The sequence below is a fragment of the Asterias amurensis genome, chromosome 19 (assembly GCF_032118995.1).
Source record: "Asterias amurensis chromosome 19, ASM3211899v1".
Lineage (NCBI taxonomy): Eukaryota > Metazoa > Echinodermata > Asteroidea > Forcipulatida > Asteriidae > Asterias > Asterias amurensis.
This window is the reverse complement of record NC_092666.1, coordinates 10,418,332-10,444,697: the sequence shown is the minus strand read 5'-3', so window position 1 is coordinate 10,444,697 and position 26,366 is coordinate 10,418,332. Positions and strand designations below refer to the sequence as shown.

Below are 26,366 nucleotides of genomic sequence, written 5' to 3'. Positions count from 1 at the left end.
GTGGCAAGGGCGTTTTTTCTTCCATAGTTATCTCGCAACTTCAACGACCAATTGAGCTCAAATTTTCAAAGGTTTGTTATTTTATGCATATGTTGATATACACCATGTGAGAAGACTGGTCTTTGACAATTACCAATGGTGTCCAATGTCTTTAACCTATCATGTACGCAGGGCAGTAATCATTCACGTACGCGATAAGAGCTTGATTGTTTTGTATTCATGTGGCGGCACATCGCTTCCATAATTTACTTCTATAAAGTAATGTGAAACAAAAATTAATTAAATTCAAAAAACAGCAAAATGATTCGTCACCGCTCAATGATTTCAAGTCACTAATATCAAACAGCAGCGTCTGATGGTGACTCAAGTTGACTAATCAAAAATACAGAAATTAAACGGACTGTCATCACCTTTATGTTTTGGAAACAATATAATATAGTGATGACAACAGGTATGGCAACTAAAGTGGTTTGTTAGTTTTTGTTATTTATATTGGGGCGAAGAGACTTTGGTCTTATAACAAGAGTAGACTAAAATGTCGCTTGTGTCGCGTTGTATTCTGGAGTAAAGGGCGACGTGACTGTATGACACTTGATGCAATTATAGCCCCATAATTATGGCTACAAATTATAGGAAAAAAACACCACCTCGCTATGAGATGTTTTCTTCTCTTCAGCATTTCTTTGTTACCAGATCTGGTGACCAATCATTAGTCTATGAACGAGGTCAAGGGCGAAGCCAAGCTCTTATTCGTCCTTGGGATGGGACGCGTCCTTCGGATAGGACGTAAAGCCATTGTTCCCGTGTGTTGTGTAACGCACGTAAAGGAACCAAGTGCACATATCGACATCAGGAGGTGTTCGCCCGGGTGTTCCCGAGCTGATTGGCTGCATATTGCACCTCATCAAATTGTAAACCATTGCATGGTGCTAAACAGGACTATACAGGAATGTATCATACGTTAAGCATTTTTGTTCCCTTTTTTTTCCTGCAGAGTTTGTTTTGAAGCTTGGAGGTACAAGTTTAGCTTATTGACATCCCCAAAATATATAAAAACAAACCACTAAGGTTTAATTCGTGGTAACACCTTGAAATGTTCTCATTTAAGTTATAGTGGGTCTATAATGAACAAAATAGAACAACCTGACGTTTCAATCAGTATTCTCCAATGATCTTCAGGTCATGGGTATTGACAGTCCACTTTGATTTCATAAACTTAGGAGATACAATACTTTCTACCTGCATATGTAACACACACCGACCGGTATCCATGCATGCACAATTTATGAAACCTTTTACTGTGATAGGTTACAACGTTTAATCACATCATGTAAAATATGCCACCGTCCATCACACAGAACACCCGATGAATGTATCGCTGTAGTTACACACAGCACTAGCTGTAAATGGAAGACCTAGAGGAAAATAAGTGATTTCATTTTACCGGAAGAAAAGCAGAAGAAATGTGATGCAGTTTTATAACTTTTGCTACTATTATATCAGAGTCTTCGTAAATTAAATTGAATTGAAACTTATCGTGTACGTACATAATACATATCATGCACGTACGTAACACATTATTATGTACATACACTATCATTCACACACGATAACTATGTTGTATTCATGCACACACAATTTGTGAAACCTTTTACTGAAGACCAGGAGAGAATTGATTTCATTTTACCGGAAAAGGAGCAGAAGAAATGTGATGCAGTTATATAACTTTTGTTACTTTTAATCAGTCTTCGTAAAGCTGGATCATAACTTATCGTGTACGTACATTTCACATATCATGTACGTTAATAACACATATATCATGTACGAACATGTACACATACACAGTCGTGTTTGACCATTACGTTAGAGGACACCTGTACTTTCTGCTGTTCCTATGTTGAAGCAATCCCTATTGGTTTTGTACACAAATGACTAGTGAGGACCCATGAAAACAAAGAGCCGACTAGTGAGGACCTAATTGTCCCTATAGACCTTATGCACATGACGTCATTTCAGTAGGGCGCCCTCACCTAGAGGTCAAAAGGAGGTTGTTAATTGGCAAAATCTGTGCGCCGCGCGTACAAATATGTGCGTTTTGATTGTTTCGTCACCGTTTGTCCACTAAGATGGCCGCTGGATGACGTCAATGCATAAGGTCTATTGAAAAATGTCCTCGGACGGTAGGCTATACAGACCCACGATAACTATCATTCACAGTCACACAGTTTGTAAAACCATTTTACTGAAGACCTTTATAGAGAGCAGTTATTTCATTTTACCTGAAGAAGAGCAGAAGGATTGTGATGAAATTTGTTAACTATTGCTACTATTATATCAGAGTCTCCAGTAAATTGAATCTGGTTGCATGTGATGCACCTGCCCTCCTTGCCACCGTCTTGTAGTCACCCCCCCCCACCCCCCCCCCCCCCCCCCATCACGGGGTAGAAGAAGAAGAAGAAGAAGGGAAAGAAGGAACCCGTACCTTCCCGTATGAATCAATTAAGTCTTATACTCAACCTGACCATGCAGTATAACAGTCTCGCGAAACCTTGCCGCCGTTGATGCTTAGATTCACCTAGGAAATTTAATTGTCATTTGATTAGTGACGGTATCCCGGTTTCCTTGTATGGAACCAATTGATAAATCGACGTCGGTCTTCGTTTGCAAGATTTCCTCTTTTTTTTTTTTTTAATTTACCGGTTTTTTTCTTCACCCTTTTCTTTTTTATTTGTCACCCTTTTTCTTTAATCACTTTGAGGCCTTTTAAATTAAAAAAAGTGTTAGAGAAAGTTAGAATGGCCGCAAGGGTTATTTTTCTTTTTTTTTTTTCACTAGAGATTTATTTGGGTTTGTTAAATAATGCCAACGGCCTGATGGTGAGGACGAGTTGTCTTCTCAATCAACCTTCAGCAAACTGTATGATAAGTAGAAACCAAATAACGTTTATTTGTTTTCTTCAAACGGTTCAAATTTGAAACTATAATGTGCTTATAATTTCTGCGGGTGTCAGATTTTGAAGGATATATTGGAGTTGGGATTCAGACGCCTCGTGTTTTGTTTACTAAGGCCATTTCCAAATCAGCGGTTCTGGCTACGGCTTAGACTTCAATGAATGATGACGGAGCGATCAAGCCGTAGCCGGCAGCCGAAGCCGAAGCTGTCAATTCAGACACCTTCCCCATAGTCAGCCCTACCCATTGGCAATACACAGCACCTCAACCCTAGCTGTATAAACTCAAACTCAAAAGCTCATTAAAGGGACACGTTGCCTTGGATCGGGCGAGTTGGTCTTTGAAAAGCGTTTGAAACCGTTTGTTATGAAATGGTTAGAAAGATGTTTTTAAAGTATAATATAATGATCCGCACAAATATGCCTCAAAATTGCGTGGTATTCCTGATAGAGTCTCAAACTAACACGGCACTCCAAGCTGTAAGATCAAATTTGGGACTGCACAAACTGACCGACTGTGTTACTTTTGCAAAGTCAACAGGAAAGCCACCCAACTTCGAGGCATTTGTGCGGATCACTGTATTATACTTTTAAAACATCTTTCTAAACATTATGTATTTGTTATAACAAACGGTTTCAAACACTTTTAAAAGATCAACTCACTCGATCCAAGGCAACGTGTCCCTTTAATTTCAGCAGATTTTTTGGGGGGCGGGCAATTTTGAGCCGTCGGATTCAAGCCGGCCGGGGTCCGTTATTGCAACATGACGTCACCAAGAGTGGTTCTAGCTACACTAACACTTAATATCATCCCTTTATTGCAACCAAGTGGTTTCTAAAGTGACCTGTCATTGGTCAAGAACAGGCGTGAAAGGCCAACTCAGCATAGTACGGTGACGTTGATTGGCTGTCAGTTTTTCATAAGATGTGGTGTTGGTTCACCTGTACGTAGAGTGTTCCACATTGGATGTAAGTGTTGATTTTACGGCGAAGTTTCGCTGACACTATTTTGGTTAAAACTTTTACCACAATTCCTCTATATTAGACACAAAGGAGGAGGCAACGTAATTTGTTTTATCAAAGGCCATTGCTCCTTGTTTTAAACCCATACTTCATACGTTTGGAGGGGTTGTCATGGCAACAGACCAAGGAGGTTTCTATTTTGGGATCCCCGTTGAGTGCCAGTGTGGAAGAGTTAGCCCAAATTTTGGGGGGAACTCGAAAGAGCCGGCGGCTGTTTTATGAATTTGAAATTTTATACACTGTCCGTACGTTCAGTGCTTACTTTGCCTGACAGAGATTCACAGGTTATATGTTTCCTCCAGAATTGCCATAACTTAGTTTACCCTTTTCTGATAATCATATATTTGGGGAAAAAGACTAGAGTGCATGATCCGACGACTGTTAAATGTATATACATTTATTTAGAAACAAAAGAATGGCACTCGATTGATTGGAAGAATCTCACTCGCAGCTACGGTAACCCACACTTGAAATTAAATTCACCAGATGTGACATAGATATCGAACTGATCACTCGCTACCAAAGATACGGCGGCTGTTCCATGCGTTATGTAATTTTAAATTATTAGGACAGAAGAAATTGTAAGTTACGATAAGCTTCATTTACGAGTCTCCCTATTAATCTAAAATAACAAAGATCAATGTCCCTGTTCTTGTCTCTGCTTACCATATAAATATACGGTTATTGAGCAAGGTTGGTGGACAATTCTAAGAGTTTTAAGCACAGCATGTCAAGCAGATACATGGAATCGGGCACATACAATCCTGTCTATCAGCTGTGGTTTAATTAGTTTTTTTTTATTTCGAAACCAACTTTGTTTATTTATTAGTTTATTGGATTATTTGTTGGTTTAATTATTTATTTACCCATATTTTGTTTATTTTGCGTAGAAGATAAACAACAAAAAGAAAAAACTGTACACCAATAATCAAGAAACACATTTATTAAGGAAATACTTTTTTTGTATTTTTTCATTTTATATTATTATTATTAGTAGGCAAGTTTTGATTTTTTTTTTCTTGTTAATATTACGTAAAATTTACGAATTACAATGTACTTGCCTTACAACGTACATCACAATTTCAGACCACGCCAATGTGTGCGTGCGTTTGTACACGGTGCTCCTTTTCACATAAATAGGTCATGCCATATTGGCATATCACTTGAAGAGTCCGTTTTTAACTGATGGTTTTATTGAACGAAATTTCCCTTGATACTGCTCCCAGCCCTCTGAGTGTTTACACACCTATTTCCGGCCCAAAATGATTATTATTCTTTTTCATCTTTTGCAATACATCTAGCCTCTTTGATTCCCAATCATCAAGTCAGAATGCTCGATCGCTTACATACAAATCTAGTATGTTATGGGAACTTGATTTGTCTTTATTTCTTCGGGCCCTACCAGTGTGGCTTGAAGTGTTTTCCTCAGCACCTTTTGTTTCAAATACTCAACCTCGAATCCTCCTAAATTCCCGTGCATTTCGGAGAACTTTAGAGTCTAGACCTCAATTTGCTTATCCTGTCATCATGATGCCTGGGCTGAAATAAGAACAACTTCGCCATGAAAACCCCTTATATCACATGTAAAAGGAACTGGACACTATTGGTAAGTACTGATGAAAAATGTCAGCAGAAAAACTTACTTGGTAACGAGCAATGGAGAGCTGTTAGTAGTTTAAAACATTGTGAGAAACGGCTCCCTCTGAAGTAACGTTGTTTTTGAGAAAGAGTTAGTTTCTTATTTAAAGATGCTATGTCAGATTTTTGGCCGATTTGACTCCAAAATTTTGATTTAAAATTTAATAGGTACTTTGATCGGGCTCGAGAAAGTTACAAGCTTTCATTTGAGCCATTGCTCGCAAAAGTCCGTCAATTATTAGTTAGCAGTGAAATAAAGTGCTCAAAATTAGTTTTTAGATCGGGATCCCGACAATAATATCACGTGACCAATTCTTATGTGTTTTATATAAGAAACGTTTTACATTTTTGTCATGGTTCCTGACCATTAAAAGTAAAAGTTTAACTTGTTTTCGTTAGAGCGGGTGATACTCTTTGAAATACCATTCACTCAAAAAAATCTATTTTTTAATGTTTGGTGCCAAAAATCTGACATAGCATCTTTAAGTATTAAACAAAATATATCAGGCCTGAAATCGCTTATTATGTATCTGAAAGCAGACAGATTGTGCAATAAGGGTGTTTTTGTTTGTTTGCATTATTCTCTTGCAACCTCCGAGACCAACTGTGTCCTATTTTTACAGATTTGTTATTTCATGCATTTTGTTTGGATACAACAAGTGAAAATACTGGCCTTTGACAATTATTACCAAAAAGGTTTTCAGTGCCATTGAACCAACTTGTGGAAATCACGCAAAATCCACATAGCACCAAATATTAGTATCACATGTTTTGAAGTTGAAAACTAAGTGTTTTCCAAACACAAAATAGGTGGCGGACATGCTCAGGACTGGGTGTCGAATCCCAGTGGTCTAGATTCCGCCTAGACCACCATGCATAAATGGGAATGTACGCTCTGAATACCAGTCCTAACCACCGGTTCTTTTCATAACCAACACTACTCAACACGATATATACACATGGTGTTACTGAAAACCTCTCCTATCATCAATGTATGTGAAGTTGAAAACTAAGTGTTTTCCCACCACGATAGGTCTAGGTCCCGCCTACACCCTAATACATCATGCATATATGGGAATGTATACTCAGATTACCTAACCGGTCATCAGTCTAGTTGTTTACGTGCCTAACGCATCCCGGACATCATTCAGTGAAAGTATCGACCCGTTATCGATCCCTATAGATCCAGGATCCCTTAGTTTAATTCATACGTACATATATTATAGATTTCTCCATCTCTCCCTCTCTCTAGCTCGCGTAGTCTGGCATGCTGGGCTTAATTCGGTTAGCCCAAGCGACCGGGACGGTGGCCACAGCACACTCACGTCTCGGGTTACGTCCAATACAAACACAGAGCGTATTGGCGCAGGAAGAGCGAGTAGGTAGTAGTAGCCTTTCTGCGATCGGATACTAATATAGGAGGCAACCGGGGAACAATCTAGTGTTCCTTTTTTTTTTTGCCGGGAGAGAGAGAAAATATGCCACGATTGAAGTAAACAGTCCTCTCTTGTGGACCGAACTTCAAACTCTTTTTGGCTTTGAGAGAGAGAGAGAGAGGAAGAGAGAGACAAAATACGCAGTGAAACTTTGGATGATACCAGGTATTTGGGGCTACGATTGGAATTTGTGTGTAGAGACGGACCTATCCTTTGGTAAGTGTTACTTTGAGGTTGAGTGGATGAATGCATTGGGTTCGGTGGTTTTTCAATATATGGCTGCTAATCATCATCGGTAGTAGTGTGCAAGATAATTTATTATTTTTTTCCGGTTTGTGATTGGGATTGTGGTATGGTCTGTGGTTATGTTAAAACTGGTTTTCCATTGTGGCGCCATTACAAGTTACCACTGAACTACGTACAGTTTCCAATGATTATTAGGTTTGTCTGTGAAATTTCATTTAGCTAAGTGTTCAACGGCATGTGTTTTGCTCGAGAAAAACAAACTTTCATTGGATGCAGCGAAGGATCTTGTCTCCTTCATTGCACCTGATGAAACATCATATTTGTGATTAATTATTTTAATGATTTGTTGTAAGTAGATGGACGTAGGATTGGGGCAAACTTTACAACTCGTTCTTATGCCGTGCTGTATCATATCCCTAAAGTGACTTATCAAAGTGCTCCGTATTTTGTCCTGTAAGATTGTGGTGATACGTTTGTTTAAGTCCGCGGTAGGATTCGAACCGGGCCCGTAATGTAACGTCCACTTCGCCAAACACACTCCATGTCCTTAAATACCGCCCCAGTTCCACAGTATCGGAGCCACAGTACAACTTAATTATGCATTAACGGGATTGCTTGGTTGACTATCTAAGTACATGCTCCGTATACTGATCAGTGAATTAAAACAGACGAATTTAATTGTTTTTCATGGACGTTCATGATAAACCTAACTTCGAAGTCGTTCAGTGAGGATTTATTTTGTTAAACCGTACCGTAATACTAGCTGTATTTCCAAATCTCTTAAGTGCTTTTGCATTTCCAGTTCAAGATCATAGGTCTATGGGGGAAAATAAGGGTCCTAGTTTTAAACTGTGGCGGTAGCATTTGAAGCACACAATGTGAAATTCAACACACAAATTGAGTGTCACTTGTTATTTTCTCAAGAGACTAAGAATGTTTTTTAGAAATGCGAACTTCATGAACCTGGACGTTTCATTGCTTTCAGCTTTAAGAAAAACATTGTAACGGTGATAGGGGAAAACATCGATCCGAGAGTCTTTGGAAAATGGTCGTGGCAGTTGCCTCCAAAGAAATAATCAGTATCATTAAATGTCTCGGGGGTGAATAAACGTCTTGGGTAAGCTAAGTATGGGACGGAATTAGCACTGCAACTGGATTTGTCACTCAATCTTAACATCATGCGGGCCACTTGATCATCTATCGTCAACTTATGTTTTATCTATCAATTTATTCGTCAACGTGAGGAAACATTGTTAGAAGTCTAAAGCTCGATTGAGAAAGTGTCAATTTGAAACCGGTGACAAAACTTGCTCTTGTTTTTAATCAGATATTTATTGTTGAGTATAAATTAATTGTGTGATGCTGACAACAAAATGAATTTGTTAAATAAGTAGTCATCCTATGCGTCGTTTCATATCTCGCTTTGGGTTGTTTTTAATATTGTAGGATATTGGTGTTTATTAGAAAGTACCTTGTAAAGGTAGTATCGACTATTTTTTATCAACATCAACTGTACTTAGTGTGCGGCGAAATTGCTTCTTACTTTTTCCACAATCAGTAAAACAATTCTATAGTTGGCCGCATTGCAAACGTCTACCTGTTTCAAATGACAAGACGCGATCCAAATTAGTTTATGGCCACAAATTTGAAAATAATGCAGATGTTATCTCTCGTCCCATCTATCATCTTCCTCAAAAGACAAGAGAAACACCCACACTCGATTTAGTGCTATTATTAAACACCGTTGTTTAATTGATCATCTTATCTACAATGCTCCTCGTCCATCATTACATATCTTTCATGATAAAGGCAGAGGGCGCTTCGCCAAATTATACCCGCAAAAACAGTCGGGGTTTTTTACTTACGAGAGTCGAGTTGCAATGTGTAGACCGACCGTGATTTCCCATTCATCGCGTAGATATCAAACTGCTATCTACCGCAGACGTACATTCGCGTTGATGAACTACCCCTACGTTAAAACATGCATACAAACGGCGTGCAGCGATCAGTGTGGTTTCAAGCTACGTTTCTTATGCAGCTGAGCTCAGTGGGAAAATGCTATGTCTCCAATCAAGCGGCATGATTGTGTTTGGTTTGTAAGCGGTCCGGAAAACGTGAGTATAATTGTTAATAGATATACACACGGCCAGTGAGGGGTGCATTGATGTATGATATGGTTAACTGGACTCGATGGTTAGAAAGTACATGGCCCTGTTTATAGTTCCCTTTTTCGCAAAAGATTTATATGTAGTTTGTTGCAAAAAAAAAAAATCACAATTTGTACACCTCTGTCTGAAAATCCAAACTTAAAATGATGATCAAGCTAAGTTATGGAAAAGACAAACACTCCACCGATCACTTGGGAATTTATGGTACAAAGTACATAGCACTGTTTGTAGTTCTCTTTGCAATATTAGTTTGAAGTTTGTTGCAAAAAAAAAAACACCACGTTCACACACAACAGTAGGGAATGGAAACCGTTTCCACGGTTGCTTGGACAACATAAAATGTTTATCAAGCACTACAGCGATGACTTGAACAATTTAATCACATATAATCTGATAAAAGTATTGAGATCATGATTGCATTCTCTCCATCTTTGATTCTTGAGTTTGAATTGAGTTATACGAGAACTGTTCTTGTAGTTATGTAAGATAAAAATATATTCGCACAAAACAAGTCCGTAACGTAACCTTAAAATAGATTTGCTATTTTCCCAAGGGTAGGTTGGCTTGCATTATCGTGTTCTGAAGGTTACAGAAACGACAGGATGTGCAGTAACCATCAAGTTCACTATTGTAAAGCTTGAACTGTGTATGGTTTACAATCTGAAACTGGAGAGTCATAGCAGGTTCTAAGCGTACAGGGGTCGATTTCACAAAGAGTTAGGACTAGTCCTAACTTAGGACTAGTCCTAGGAGATAAACAAATTGCATGGATAGTCCTAAGTTAGGACGAGTAACCGGTCCTAACTCGAGATAAGACAAGTCCTAACTCTTTGTGAAATCCACCCCAGGTCCTGCTATAGCTTAAGTTGTAACCGAACAAATATCTTGCGAGCGGACATTAGCACGCTGCAAACACTCCGGTGTTAATTGTTTCACTAGGTATCTACAATAGGTACTCTGAAAATGCCACCAACGATTTGGGAAAACTAACCTGTGTCATTTCAATGTAGAGTAATTTGCGTAATTTGTTATATTACATTCTTCGCACTCTCTTCAAAAATTACATAATATGATACAAAATCAGAAACCATTATTATATAGCCCCTATAGCATTCAAGGTGTCAAACCGTAAGGTGTCAAACCGTTTCTCCATTTTATTCAATTTTACTATTATTGATATTATAATATGTAAATTAAACAAATGGAGAACAAAATCACAAATTGTTCAGTGGTGTTTCACCCGTTTATTATAGCCAGTACTGCAGTGGTGCACGGATTTTTTTTTTCAATGGTGCACGGATTTTTTTTTTTTTCAATTTTGTCATCCTTAAATTGGAATTTGTAAAATGAAAATCTTTACTGACGAAATAGTTGTACAGAAAGAACGACTCAATTTAAAAGCCTACTGCGCGTGCCAATCGGCAATTCCTTCCTGCCTGACAGAGCCTTGCTCGATTTCTAAATAAAGACGTGACCGATATATTTTATATGGATATTTCCATTCATCTCGACCACCAAAAGGCAGTCCAGTAAGATACATAGCTTTAAGGTGAAGGTTGCATGACATTGGTTTGTTATCTACCTGAACATTATGTTGATTACTGCATGTACAAAAAATATATAGATCTAGTTTTGAAATAGAGCGCATAGAATGAAATAATATCACAAATTACACAACCTACCACACCGTAGATTGATGATTTCGTTCAATTAAAAAAAAAAAACGGTTTAATTCATTTAAACAAATATCATGTCATGACATATACTTATAATACAAAATATTGAAAGAAGAGGAAATTACACGTTAGTTTAGGAGGGAAAGGGTTAAAAAAAAATGTTTTAACAGTAGTTTGACAGTGGCCTAATTAAAACGAAATTTAGAGGTGCAACCCGGCGAAACTTTTTATTTTATTCTTTGTATTCCAAATAGCTCAAGTATTTTTTCTTTGTTCAAATAATATTGCATTGGAGGAGGAGTCACTATAAAAGGACATTACAGTGAAAAAAACTGTTTACATGACTGCATCAATGGTAGTGGACACTGTTGGTAATTACTCAAAATAATTGTTAGCATAAAAACTTACTTGGTAACAAGCAATGGAGAGCTGTTGATTGTACAAAACACTGTGCGAAATGGCTCCCTCAGAAGTAACGTAGTTTTCGGGAAAGAAGTAATTTTCCACTAAAATATTTGAATTTGATTTCGAGGTCCCGAAATCAAGCATCTGAAAGCACACCATTTTGTGTGACAAGGGTGTTTTTTTTTCTTTCATTATTATCTCGCAACTTCGACGACCGATCGAGTTCAAATTTTCACAGCTTTGTTATTTTGTGCATATGTTGAGATACACCAAGTGAGAAGACTGGTCTTTGACAATTACCGATAGTGTCCACTGATTTTAAAACAAATTTAGGCTTTCATTATTTGTTACCCTTTTGAAAGATACACCTTTGAAGCCCTTAACTAAACTTGTTAGCCTAAACACAAAACCTAAGCATTACAGAAAATAATCTTCTTTTGAAACATAACAATATTGCGCCATGCACATCGCTTTTGTGTCTGCAATAAATAATGTTTGGTCCTTAGATTAGTGAAGCTTTTCATTGTGTAAGAAGTAAGAGATGCGTGTATATTTATAGAGTTAAAAAATATACATTTAAATATCTGCTATAAGAACCGACAATCTCTTCCCCTGAGTTTAAATAAATCTTCTTTTGAAACATGACAATAATGCACTTAAAGGCAGTGGACACTATTGGTAATTGTCAAAGACTAGCCTTCACGGTTGGTGTATCTCAACATATGCATACAAATAACAAACCTGTGAAAATTTGAGCTCAATCGGTCATCGAAGTTGCGAGATAAAAAAAAAAATAATGAAAAAAAAAAAACACCCATGTCACATTTCGAGACCTCAAATTCTAAATCTGAAGTCTCGAAATCAAATTCGTGGAAAATTACTTTTTTCTCGAAAACTATGGCACTTCAGAGGGAGCCGTTTCTCACAATGTTTTATACCATCAACCTCTCCCCATTACTCGTCACGAAGAAAGGTTTTATGCTAATAATTATTTTGAGTAATTACCAATAGTGTCCACTGCTTTTAAGCTTTCTTGTTCATGCAGTATGAAGATCAGAAGCTTTTTATTGTGTTTTAAGTGAGTAGTGTGGGAGGGTTTAGTTCTTACTTTCGTTTTTTTCTTTGACAAAAAAATAAACTTTGTCTTTATAGGATTCAAAATAATAACTAATAAATATATTATAATATAGCAAACTTTGTGCCAGAAGAATGAACAAACTTAAGATAGTATCTAAAACACGCAAGTTCATATGATGTAGTTCTTTTGGGGAATATCATAAAGACTTTTTAATTTGAAGTTGTTGATCTCCCCAGGGTCTTCTAAGAACCGACACCCACACATTTGTCTCAATGTTACTTGTAATTCTACCCACTTATTATTAATCCCTTACCTCTTGAATCGCGAAGTCCTCTTCTGAACCCGCCTCCAATCCACTCACAAATTTAAAATTGTATTCCTCAAGAGCATGATTATGCAGCATGGAGGCGAAGAACATACATCTTATTAGTTTCCCTTTGTACTTACATTATAAAACCCAATACATGGTTTGCACAATAAGTGTGCTGCCTCCAGACTCATTCTAATAATATAGAGAGATGAGAAAGTGGCAACCTTGTTGGTTATTATTGAGTAGGCCTAGGAACTAAGGTAAGATCCTTCCACTGAGTGGACTCCGTGTTTGTTATCATTCTTATTACTTAGCCGCAAGGTACGGCCAAGACGTGGGCCGAAGGTTGGCCACTTGTTAATTAAGACTCGCTTTAATTATCCATATATTTTTTGCCTTCTGCTTTCTCCTGCTTGTGTGCCGTGAGATTAACACTGCATCATTTAGCTGCCAAATAATTATAGGTTATAAGCGGACTTCTGTCGTAACAAATATTATTCATTATTTGATGTAGTATTTGTTGGTTAACTCCATTTTTGTAAGGCAAGGCATTTATATCAGTCTGCTGTCTGAAACAAAATTATTTGGTTGTATCATTTTCACTCGCTTTTAAGCTATTATACACTTTCGGTACAGAAAACAAAATAAAAGTTCACAGATTTACAAATAATTCTCAGGGTTTACACAAGGTTATGGTGAAAGACTTCTCTTGAAATATTGTTCCATGAAATGCTTTACTTTTTGAGAAAACATTAAAATAATATCAATTTTCGATAGCAAGAATTACGGATTAATTTTAAACACATGTCATGACACGGCGAAACGCGCTGAAACAAGAGTGGGTTTTCCCGTTATTTTCTCCCGACTCCGATGACCGATTGAGCCTAAATTTTCACAGGTTTGTTATTTAATGTATAAGTTTTGATACACGAAGTGTGGGACCTGGACAATACTGTTTACCGAAAGTGTATAATGGCTTTAATTATCTTCTTCTTCTTTTTTCTCTCTCTCTCTTGCCTGTGTGCCTTGAAATTAACACCAATGCTTGAAATCCCCTGCCATAGGCTACTACGTTAAGCGGAGTGCTGTCTTAAAACTAACTATTCGGTATGAGCTTTAAGATTGAAACAAAAGTATTTTCTTGAGTTAGTTTGTTGTTACGTCCATTTGCACAGCAATACATTTCTCTTAGTCTCAGCCATTTTTAAATTAAAATTAAGTTTCCCTTTTTAGCCTTATACGATCAGCGGGCTGCTGTCTGAAAACAAATTGTAAGCTGCTACATTGAAACAAAATGACCTGGTTGTATAATTTTGTTGTACCTCCATTTGAATGGCAAGACATTGTAATTTCGGTCACATTATCATTAACCAAATATTAAGTTTCCTTGTAAACAGCTTACTTAGTTAAGCAGGCTGCTTTCTTAAAACACTCTTAGTTATAGGCTGTAAGAAGAAAAAAAAAAATAATTATTTACTTGGATAATTTTGTTGCACGGCAAGCAATTACCATCAGTCTTAGCCATTTTATCATACATTTACCAAGCGTCACTGGCCTAGGATTCTGCCACCCTTGTTTTATAGAATGTATACAATTCCCCCAAATGTATATCAATCTCGCAGAAGCTCTGACATTTCAAAATCAAATTATCATCACTTGTCTTATTGAACGCTCGAGGCTACAGTCCTCTGTTGATGTAGAATGGAACTCTGTGACGTCACCACAGCTATCGTGTGTCGGGTTTAATTTCAACTTGTGAACAATTAGAGTGTGGAATTACGTCTTCAAACAAAACTAAACAAAATGGCAAAATTATTGGATGGGATCGAAATCTGATAGCGGGGGATTTGTTAGTTTTGATCGGTTAGCGGACACTTTGATTGTGAAGCTACATCCTGGGAAAAGTACACTGTGTTTTCTTGAACAGTTTCCTTTTGAAGTGTGGATACGACTAATTCACCCTCTGTCTGCTTCGGGGGGGGGGGGGCATCGTAGCAAAGTGTTCGGAGGAGTGGGCATGTACGGTCACTGAAGCTAACTACACAAAAGATTGGGGAGGTCTGACAATTTTTCAGATTATGTATGTTTTTTATTAATTGTGTTTTACCCATACTATATTCAGACTTGCTTTCCCGAGTTCGGTGAAAACAATCACAGGCATGTTACTCGGGTGGGATTCGAACCCCCAACTTTGCAGTTCTAGAAAAGTGTCTAGAACTAGTCTGTTTTTGTTTGTTTGATTTTTAGATAATTAACATTTATAGTCCAGCTGTTAAGACCATGTGGGAAAATTGTGCACTTTGTGGTAAAAGCATGAAACTTCAGCTAGAAAGTATACGAAACATGACGTGTAAAGATCCGAAATGACGCACTTAAAAGCTATATTTATTGTTTCGATCTTAATGATTATGAGACTTGAACGCAGAGTTGCACTCCTCATGTTCAATCACCGGTCCATTGCCGTTTTCCCTGCCGACCGGGCACTTACGCATTAAAAACAAAAAGTCTCATCTGCAAAATTAATTACATAAATGAATGGAGATTGCTCAATTAAATCTGACGTTCACTTTGTGCATCATTAGTCGCTGTGTGTGTTTGTTCAGTTGTCTTTGTGATTCAATTTGCGATTCTTGGGAGTGTCTTGATGATAATGACATCATGGTGCTCTGATGGGCATGCATGTCAAAGGTCATGGTTTGATTGTTTCGCTACTGGGTACGTCATCATTCGAAGGTGATCAGAGTAATTCAATGTGACATCTCGGTAATTAATTAAATGTACAGAAGGGTAACACAAATACAAAGCGAATGAAATCAGTGAAAGCAAAATAAACACAAGGTTGCAGTGTAATACGAGAACTCAATTGCATGGCTCTATTAGCGCCGACTTATGCGCTTCCGGACAATATAATTGTTCACTTTCTATTCACGGTGCCATTAGCGCAGAAATCTGCGGGTAACAGCTCCTGAAATTGGGCCCTGATATAGATTACTAGACTCAAATTAACATAGCCATTATCAAGTGTTTCATTTCAACTCTTGTTAACCCCAAAAGTATTGTACAAAAGTATTGTACAATTTTATAGCAGCCTATCAACTGTATCCATTTATTCATGAGTTATTGTCAGCCATCTTTCATAAATAAAAAATAGCGCGGGGGGACATGAATGGCTGAACGACACAGCGAGAAAAACTGGGCGGAAAACTTGAACAAAGGTTGACATATAAAGATTGATAATACGTTTACACGAGGGTGTTAAAAATACAGTTTCCTTGTATGCACACGTTTATTGTCCAGTAGTGCTGTGTGGGCTAAAGGGACTGCATTTGAGGAAGTTCAAAACACCTTAAGTGTCCGTAAAAAAGTTTAATGTCAGACCTACTATATTAGGATTGGATAAAGGGGTTTTAAATAAGACGCTTAAGTCGTCGTTATTATTAATATTTTATGTTTCTTGGAATTAAGCTTAAGGATGCCTCATAAAGTGAACTTAATCACTGAAGCTCACATGCCTGAGGAAACCTGATAAGGGTTATTGCTATGTGCAAAAAAAAAAAAACAGAAACAAAAATATTACTCTTTCACGAGAAATGTTCTTTCATACTTTCTATCTTTGTACACGGGGTCTGAACGTATAAATATTTCACCCGTATTATGATGGTAACGTATCTGACTCAAGAACACAAGTTACTCGACAGGGACTCGAACCCACATTCAGAAACACTATAAGCTTGATGCAGGTAAAGCACTTACTATTACAGTAAAGCACTGAGTATTACACTCTAAAAACTCCCGGGTCAGAATTGAACCGAATTTGGGTCCCGGGGGGGGGGGGTCAGACCCATTTCCGGAATCAGTGTCAATGTGTCCTGGATTCCAAGTCAAAATCCCCGCTTTTTTTAACCGAGTTTCTGGTCTTATAATGACACAGATTCCGGGTCACATTGACACGGATTCCGGGTCAAACAGACCCAGAAATGGGTCTGGCCCCCGAGACCCAAATCCGGGTCAATTCTGACCCGGGAGTTTTTAGAGTGTGCTGTGTATAGGTGGGACCAAAACGTAATATGTTTTAATGGGTTGTATTTTATGCTGAAGCGAATACAAAGATGTATACAGTTGCAATAACTAATCGCCTCAATTTTCATTCCGTCTCTTTTTTAGGTTCCAGAGTTGGAACTTTGAGTGACCGGACCACGCCCAGATGAGGAAAAAGGGGCCGCAGTTAGAGAAGTCCGAGGTAAGACATACACTTCTGATTGGCCAATGGCCCGATGTTATGAATTGTGATTGGCTAGTTTGAAAAGGTCATGCAATGTGATATTTTGATTGTACAATCAACGTTTTCGACAGCATGGATAGGATACAAGAGCCGTATACTGGGAGTGTCGCGACAAATAGCAATTAAGGCCATTTTCGCTACAAAAAGCATGTGCGCACACAGGGTGCCAGACTAGACTGCTCATTGGGTTGTGCAAAAGAACTTTCAATTGCGACGTCACATCCTGCTGCTTGGTGGACATTTGCTGAGCACTATGCAATTGAGCCCAGAGCTTGAATCCAGTACTCTTAACCGCTGTAGGACTTAGCCCTTTTGAAGTATAGTGGACACACGAGTGTTATGTTTGGTTTGTTAAACTAAACGAAAAAGAGTGAAACACACCACTCTTTACATTTCGAGTTGTCCCTCATATGGCTCGTCAAAAACTGTGGTGGTTATTTCATTAGAGGGGTTTCACTCCAAAATCACTTTAAAAAAATCAAACTTCAATCTAAAAGAGTGGAAGTCCACTCAAAAAAAGGTGTCCCTCGTATGGCTCTTCAAAGCGTGCTTCTTCACTCCTTTGCATTTAGAGAGTATGGCACGTGCAGACTGCATCAAAAATGCGCAAGATGCAGTACCGTACAGTAGCTTACCACGTCGGTTGCAACACTAACGAGTTTTGATTACGCGGTTTCACCTTCCGTGGTGTAACTTTCTTGCCGCACTTCTGGTCGTCTTCATTTAAAACCCAAGATGACGTGGTTCCTTGGGTCAAGGTTTTCTCATTGTCACAATTGATATACGTCTGACTGGTCAGTAGCGGCGAGGTCAGACACGTCTGGCCGCGCTTGATTAAAAAAACTGGATCCGTCTTGTGTCGGAAATTAAACTTCTGGATAGTGTATACCGCGCTTAATACATATCTTATTATTACAATATTTTTTGTAATAATAACTATACTGCGCTTATTATTTCTTATTCGGGCACCGATGTACGGAGATACAGATACAAAAAAAAAAAAAATAAATAAAATAAATAACACAAATTAATATGAGTAAGGTTCACAAATACTCAGATACTATACAAGCTGCAGAATGAGGTTACTACATATATTATTAATTAATAAGTTGTTTACTTTTGTTGTGTATTCTTCTGTTATTTCAAATTTTAAAATACTTTTTAGGCATCCAAATGAACGCAAATTTGTGTAAAATTTGTGTTTTTCTGTGATTTGTCTCTTGCAAGATTGAGGACCAATTGAGTCAATGTTTTCGTGGATTTGTTTATTGGTGCATATATGTTATTGTACACGAAGTACTTTGTGGTGGGCGACTACCGGTACCACGCATATGGATCACAACTGTACAATGTCATAACGGACATTTTGATTGACTTTTTGAATAGCTTGTAATCTTCAAATCCTGCCTCTTAAAAGAGACCGAAGTCCTGTTCGAATTGCTTAGGCTTCTGACCTCATTTGCCCGACCCGAGAGTACGTTTGGTACTGTGTGATTAAACCCACCTCTTCTGATAATCTTGCCATGCATGTTAATTAACGGGTATTTGTTTTTCATCACTGACTGGCGAATGATATGGCCAATCGCCCCTAAGACAAAGTAATCGAATACCCGAACGGAGCATCGCACACTATAGCATTACGAATTAGGGTTGCGTGGAAGGGATCTCACACCGCCTTTGGTGTCGCCGTCTAGGGGCTAGGTTGTCGGTGGACTAACTCATGAGCAAAAACAAGCAGGCGCCGTATTCTTGTGACACCTTTAGTCTGGTACCGATTTGTGGAAGGGTTGTGCGATTTTGTACTACTGGGTCGATGTACACATTTGTGAAGATCCAAAATTGAAGATTCACGTTTTGTTAAAACACAAAATGAACATAATTTAATAACTCTTTGGATATGAAATTGAACAAAAGTACCTATGTTGCATCATTCACACAGCGATTGTTATTGATAAATGGATAACATTGAGATAGCATCATTAGTTTTTCAAGTTTGTAAAAGGGAAGGTACACGTTTGGTAATTACTCCAAACAAATATTAACTTGAACACTGACTTGATAACGAGCATTGTAGAGCTGTTGATAGTATAAAACATTGTGAGGAACGACTCCCTCTGAAGTTGAGAAAGAGGTAATTTATCACTAAAATATTAGCTAGAAGTCTTTTATTTTCTGTGTGAAAGCACACAAATTCGTCTAACAAGAGTGTTTTTTCTTTCATCATTTTCTCGCGACTTCGATGACCAATTGAGCCCAAATTTACACAGGTTTGCTATTTATGCTTATGATGGGATGCACCAAGTGAGAACACTGTTCTTTGACAACTACCAAACAGTGCCTTTAATGGACACAAACAAAATGTGTGCCAAGCATTGTTGGTGTACATATCTACGTTAAATCAGTTTATTAAAACATGATTGGGCGTGTATTGTCCTAGCCATCACTTCACATGAAATTGTTTAAAGGGAAGGTATACGTTTGGTATCCAAACTATTGACAGTGAAATTGTTTGGTTATAAGCCACTGTAGCTTTCAAAAGCATAACACATTTTGTGAGACATTTCACCTTGAAGTAATGTGATTATTTGTATGCCTCAAAATATGAATATGAGAACAGCGTTACCGCGTAATGTTTTCAGTCTGTGTATTCCTATTGGGGATTATTCGTATTGCGTGGACAACCAGTCCGGATTTTTGGCGATACCATCAAAAAGGTGACCACCTTTTGAAATGAACTTTTCACGTGTTAGTCCTATCTTAAAAATCTACATTTTTTTTACGAAACGATGGAACGGTTCTAAAAACAAGAGGTATATACTCTGCCTTAAAGGCAATGGACACTATTGGTAATTACTCAAAATAACTATTAGTCTAAAACCTTTCTTGGTGACGAGTAATGGGGAGAGGTTGATGGTACAAAACATTGTGAGGAACGGCTCCCTCTGAAGTGACGTAGTTTTCGAGAAAGAGGTAATTTTTCATGAATTTGATTTCGAGACCTCACATTTAGAACTTGAGTTCATGAAATCAAGCATCTGAAAGCACACAACTTCGTGTGATCATTGTGTTTTTTATTTCACTATTATCTCGCAACCTTGACAACCAAATTTTCACAGGTTTGTTATTTTATGCATGTGTTGAGATACACCAAGTGAGAAGACTGGTCTTTCACAATTACCAATAGTGTCTACTGTCTTTCAAAGCATAACATATTGCTTACAGATCTTCTGCTTTAGTAAAAAATGAGTAGGATCAAAACAGTCACAATATTGTTGGTTGTGATTATTGTAGTGTGGCTTGCAACCTTATTGGTAAAGCGTATTTTGTTATTATGCTTGGCTACTTTTTGTGTTACTCTATGAAATTTTACCCAGTTGCTTGAGGTGATGAGCTGGAATATTTATAGTTGGGAAATGAAGTAAGTAATAGCTCTGTCTAAACCAAATGATAATTATTATCAAGATTTTACGTCATCCAGACCCTGACCTGGTGTTCAAAGACAAGACAGACACATGTCCAGTATTTTTCCTGAAGCTAAAAAAGTGACCCAAGCTCGAATCCATCTTTCCTGTCACCGAATTGAACGTCAAAAAGATGTACAAACTACGTCTAACAGCAGCAATAACATCATTATTTGACGTCATACGAACACTGACGGGTTTTTAGACACATGTCCAGTCTATTTCTCGAAGCTAAAGAACCACGCTGGTTCCAGTCTAGTTCATTCTTTCTCCAGCCAGCAACTACAGAGACCCCTAAAGGCAATCAATTGATTTGTTGGAGTCAGTGGTGGGCAACCGTGCGCGGCTGGTCGGTTCGGGTCACGGGAGGTGGGCGGGAAAACCTATCAGTCCTAAATTACCGCCTGAAATTCTTCATAGCCTTATTCCTGCTTATTTCAATCATAAAGTAGTCCAACCATGATCTTGATAGCAGGGCATACATGATCTGTCTTCATGTGTTGTCTTAGTTCTTTCTTGGAAGGTTCATTGAATATTGTTTTCAAATCATTGTCGTTGTCGCGGGTGGTGGGCGGGAAAAACAGATCAGACCTAAATTACCGCCTGATACTTTGTAGCTCTTCATCTGCTTCTATCAATCAAACTTCTTTTCCCACTCATGATCTTCATAACTATCACGATACATGATCTGTCTTCAATTGTCTTAGTTGTTTTCTTGAAAGGATATGATTGTTCACATTGTTCGTTGCTACGGGTGATGGGCGGGTGAAACAGATCAGTCCAAAACTACCGCCTGTTTATTCTTTAGTGCAGTCTTGTTATTTCAATCAAACCTTTTTTTCCAGCCATGATCTTTATAATAAAGAATGTTCTTCGTTTGTCTCTCTATTTGTTTCTCTTAAAAGGTTGAAGGATTTGTTTATTTGTTTTCGTGGGCGGGAAAACAGATCAGTCCAAAATTGCTGCATGAATCTTGTTTAGGCCTCTGCTGAATTCAATCAAACTGTTTTGCCCACCCAAGATCTTGATAATAGAACAGATAAGTCCTAAATTACCGCCTGGTTCTTCTTTAGCCTTGTGCTACTTTCAATCAAACTATTTTGTCCATGATCTTGATAATAGACCATACATGATCTGGATTCATTTGTATTAGTTACTATTTTTTGTTCTTCTTGAAAGATTCCTATAATAAAAGTAAACAAGGTGAGCAAATGACAGAATTCGCACATTTTATAAAATGTGTTATGTTCAACACTCATTGCGGGCTTGTTTACTCCAACAATATAAACAACATTGGAGTCAACTGAAATGCCACCTCTGCATTTTATGGGTATTTGATTTGATTTACTACCGGTAACTATTCCATCTTAAGCACTCTTCCAGATTAAAGTTACAGTTTAGATTATCTTCAAAAAAATCACCTCCGTTAATGAGCAAAAGATATGGCATAAAGCGGCACTCGCTCTTGTTTCTTGGAGATTAAAATGACTTATACCGGTCCCCACTTCACGTTAAGCACTCTTCCAGATTAGAGTCATTGTTTAGATTATCACCAATTAAAAATAAGTCACCCCATTAATAGGCGAAAGATCTGGCTTAAAGCGAAACTCGCTCTTGTTGCTCGGATATTACCTGACTTTGGTTTTTCATCTTCTTCTCATGAACATTCAGTGGTTTTGAAGAGGGTGGTGGCTTGAAATTACTGCACTTTACAAACTCGATAGTTGTGGTTTTGATGTGTAGGTTCGAATCCCAGTCTAGCTGTTTGCAGCATTCGAACGAGCTCAATGACCTCAATATCTTGCAAACGTAAGAATATTTATACCCATCAGGATGCTAGAGGTTTGGGTGCGAATCCCACTCTGGACAGTCGCTCCCCTCTTGTCGCTGAACAAGTTCATTAACCCCAATCTGATGTAACCTTTTCATTGTTACCTCTTAAGTGGATGGTAGAGGTATGGGTTCGATTTCTGATCTGGATGGTCGCTGCCCAATAGTTAATATCAATTCCATGCAACATTTTGTTTTTTATAGTATAAGGTGTGGGTTCGAATCCCTGTCATTCTGACCGCACCCCTCTTTTTACATTTATGTTGTTACCACCCATTGGGCGTTGTGTCTTGGAATCCCGATCTGGCTGATCGTTCGCACTAGCAGTCCCTGATGAACAAGTTCAGTAACCTCACTAATGCTTTACTTTGATTATTTCCATGCTATAGAGTATGTGTATCATGTTTCTGTTGAAGCACTCTTCCATACTAAGACTAATTTGCACATGTGTTAGTACTCTGATATGGATTTACCCTGGTGTCTCTTTAAATTGTAGGGTCAGGGATTAATGTTGCTGTTGTCAGAACACTCTCATCTGCTCACAACCGGACCTTTTCCTTTATTGCTCCGCGAATAATGGAACAACCTCCCAGTACGCATCAGAAATTGTGACTCTTTGCCGTTGTTAAAAAAATCTCTCACTTGTATCTTGATGTAATTTGTTGTATTTGGTTCCATTGGTTTTGCTGTTTCCAGCGCTTTGATCTTGATGTAAAGGCGCTTTATAAATATTTAGTTGTATTGTATTGTATTGTTTTCTAATCAAGCAGACACCGTTTTCAGCTGAAATGTTCACAATTGACTTTTACCACATAGCATTTTCATAATAATGAGATCCCTGGCTACACGTTGCAGTTATGACAGTTGTATGGCTTCTGATTAGCACCCGAACAAAGATATTGACAAAATAGGGACACCGCCGACAAAGGGCTAGATGGCTCAGTTGGTAGAGCGCCGGCACGTTAATTCGGATGATCGTTGGTTCGAATCCCACCTACGGTCAATTCTGTGTTCCACCCCCGAAATCATTGTTTTACAAGCTGCCCTTAATGAATCAATACTGTGTTGAAACAAACACTTAAAGATGCTATGTCAGATTTTTGGCCCCAAACATTAGAAAATGTATTTTTTTTTAGTGAATGGTATTTCAAAGAGTATCACCCGCTCTAACGAAGATAAGTTAAACTTTTACTTTTAATGGTCAGGAACCATGACAAAATTTAAAACGTTTCTTATAAAACACATAATAATTGGTCACGTGATATATTGTCGGGATTCCGACAAAAACTAATTTTGAGCACTTTATTTCACTGCTACTAATAATTGGCGGACTTTTTCGAGCAATGGCTCAAATGAAAGCTTGTAACTTTCTCGACCCCCATCAAAATACCTATTGAATTTTAAATCAAAATTTTGGGGTCAAATCGGCCAAAAATCTGACATAGCATCTTTAAAGCCCCAACCCTTAGTTATCCGATTACCAATATGAAAGCACTTACACTGTAAATGGCCCAGATGTGATATTACCACTAACATGGAAAAAGGATGTGATTTCGAAAAGGTTATCATCAATAGAGGACACAAATCGTGTTTGACACTTTGTCAGTTTGCTGCCAAGAAAACATTATATTTAGTATGCGCTTTACAGCGCAAATTGAGTCTGAGGTTAAGGGGCAAACTGAAATGAATACTTGCCGAAGACTATACCTCTGTTTGATTCAAATAATAAATTATTTTTCAGACATGAAAAGTAAGCAAACGAAACAGTTAACCTTCAACTCGAAATTGATTATGGCCAAAGACTACATCAGTTTGATTGACATATTCTTTTCCAGACATGATAACTAGGTCATAGTAAGAGTTCAATCTTTAACTTGTTCGAGTGAGCTGTGTGTATAAGAGGTAAACCTTGAGAATAGAGCGTACACATTCAGAAACATTAGAATTATCGAATGATTGATGGTCCTTCAGATTGGAATTTCTCATCAGCTTCTTCATATATGTCTTAATTATCAACAAGAAAACAAAGACCGACTATTATGCCGGTTGCATATCATGTAACACAAATAGACTGGTGATTATCAACAAAGATGTATCAGTTTCATTATGTTTTTTTTTTTTTTTTCTTTTTTTTTTTTTTTTTGACAAAACAATAAAACAAGCACAGGCCGTCCAGGGAGGGGCAAAAGTAAAAAAAAAAAATATATATATATATATAATCAAAAAAGAGGTGCCCTTCCAGACTCAGCTCTTAAAAGGTAAACATTTATATACATACATTAAACACTCGAAAATTGCAGTACAAATTAAAACAAACAATTGTAAGTAAAAAGCAATTACCCAAATGATATAAAACAAGAACTACCGTATAAAGCATACCACAATAAAACTAATGCCCTTAAAGGATTCGGTACTATAAAAAAAAAGTTGCTGCATGGCACTGTAATGCACTTTATGTAATCCACCACATACATAAACTGACAAACCCGAAGTTTTGAAATCAATCGGCCTTCTGGGTCGCGAGTAAATTGTGAAAAACCGATTACACATTTTGCATGACATCGATTTAAAACAAAATGTGCTCAGTAAGCGATAAACTGCCAACGGGAAAATAGCTGATGTATTTCTCTCATCAAGTATGACATTCAGACAGGAATATTTCAAGGGATTTTTCCTTCTATCATCATCATTAGACCATGCACAGTAAGTTTAATGTAAATCTGTGATCTTAGAAGGATTTTGTTTTCACCAACTCTGTACTGTTCCTTTAATAATGAAGCTGACATATGATCTGTGTTTCAATTTTCTGTTATGAAAGATCACTGTCGAAGTCATATCCATCCCACTCTAGTCTTCCTTAGATCATACCACGGTGTTTTACTGGTCAACCGTAGCGACGGCTTTATCTACCGGGGTATATTGCTTCTCCTGTCAGTTCAGTTACTAGCAGTACTCTCCGTTATTTCTCTCATACACGAAGTTCCTGAGCCGTCTTAAGATTTTCTAGATCGAAAACTAAGATCCTTGGAATTTTCTCATTGACTCGAGTATAGGAGACTTATACAAATGGCAAGTTTCATGCAGTTGATGGTGAGTAACGTAAGATCATCTTTTTTAAGCTGTACTTTTTTTCGCCTTCCTGGTTTAATGAGCCAAGGATTCAGGTCGACCCTTGATGAAAATGGTCTGTGATTTTGAAGTCTTTTTTTTTGAAGAGGTGTGTACAGTTTGGTTGCCTGCATGTCTCGCCTGTGTGGATTTTCACTTAACAGAGTTGATTTCGTTTAACGTCCCGAGGGTGCCCTAGAGAGCTTGATAAGAACACTCAAAAACAAGCAGCCTTCACCTTGTCAATATTTATTTCACCTTCTTTTCAGAGTTGCAGAATCTGTTTTGTTTTGATTTTCTTTTGTTAACTAACAGAAAGCAACAATTAACAAAGGACCACTTAAACGGCCACATTATTTGTTTCTCCCATTCGGACGGTGAAGGTGTGTTCTTTGACACCTGGGGCTTGTCACACGAGGTAACTTTTCCAGGCAACTTTGAGGCAACCGATTGAAGTGCATGCTACGTGACAACTTTGGTATAGCACATCGGCCGTTTTTTGAACGATGTCTTAGGAGCCACGAGTATTCAAATGTGAATGTGTTCTTCTTGGGCGATTGCCTGGAATTTGTTTGCTGTTAAGTGCCTCGTGTGTTGTGAGATGGACTTAGGATTTAACAAAAATATCCAAAACTTATTTTTGCTGATTACCTGTATTGTCTGAATATTTAATTTGATCAATTGCCCAGTTACTTCCTTGTCATGCTCCTTTCCCCTGAGATATAGATGATGAGTTTAGAATTGTTTTATTTACA

General features: G+C 37.8%; 1 protein-coding gene across 2 annotated transcripts in view; it reads left to right on the top strand.

Annotated features, from left to right (window-relative positions):
- Positions 1-26,366, top strand: part of LOC139951300 (potassium voltage-gated channel unc-103-like) — a 185,615-nt gene that overhangs the window by 103,535 nt on the left and 55,714 nt on the right. Inside the window, exons 1-2 of one of the 2 annotated variants that reach the window (XM_071950124.1) lie at positions 7,198-7,263; positions 17,095-17,170. In XM_071950124.1, the coding sequence (XP_071806225.1) occupies positions 17,135-17,170 (36 nt within the window). In that variant the 5' untranslated portion in view covers positions 7,198-7,263; positions 17,095-17,134. Of the gene's footprint in view, positions 1-7,197; positions 7,264-17,094; positions 17,171-26,366 lie in introns of those variants that run through there. The other variant, XM_071950125.1, reaches the window with a different exon arrangement.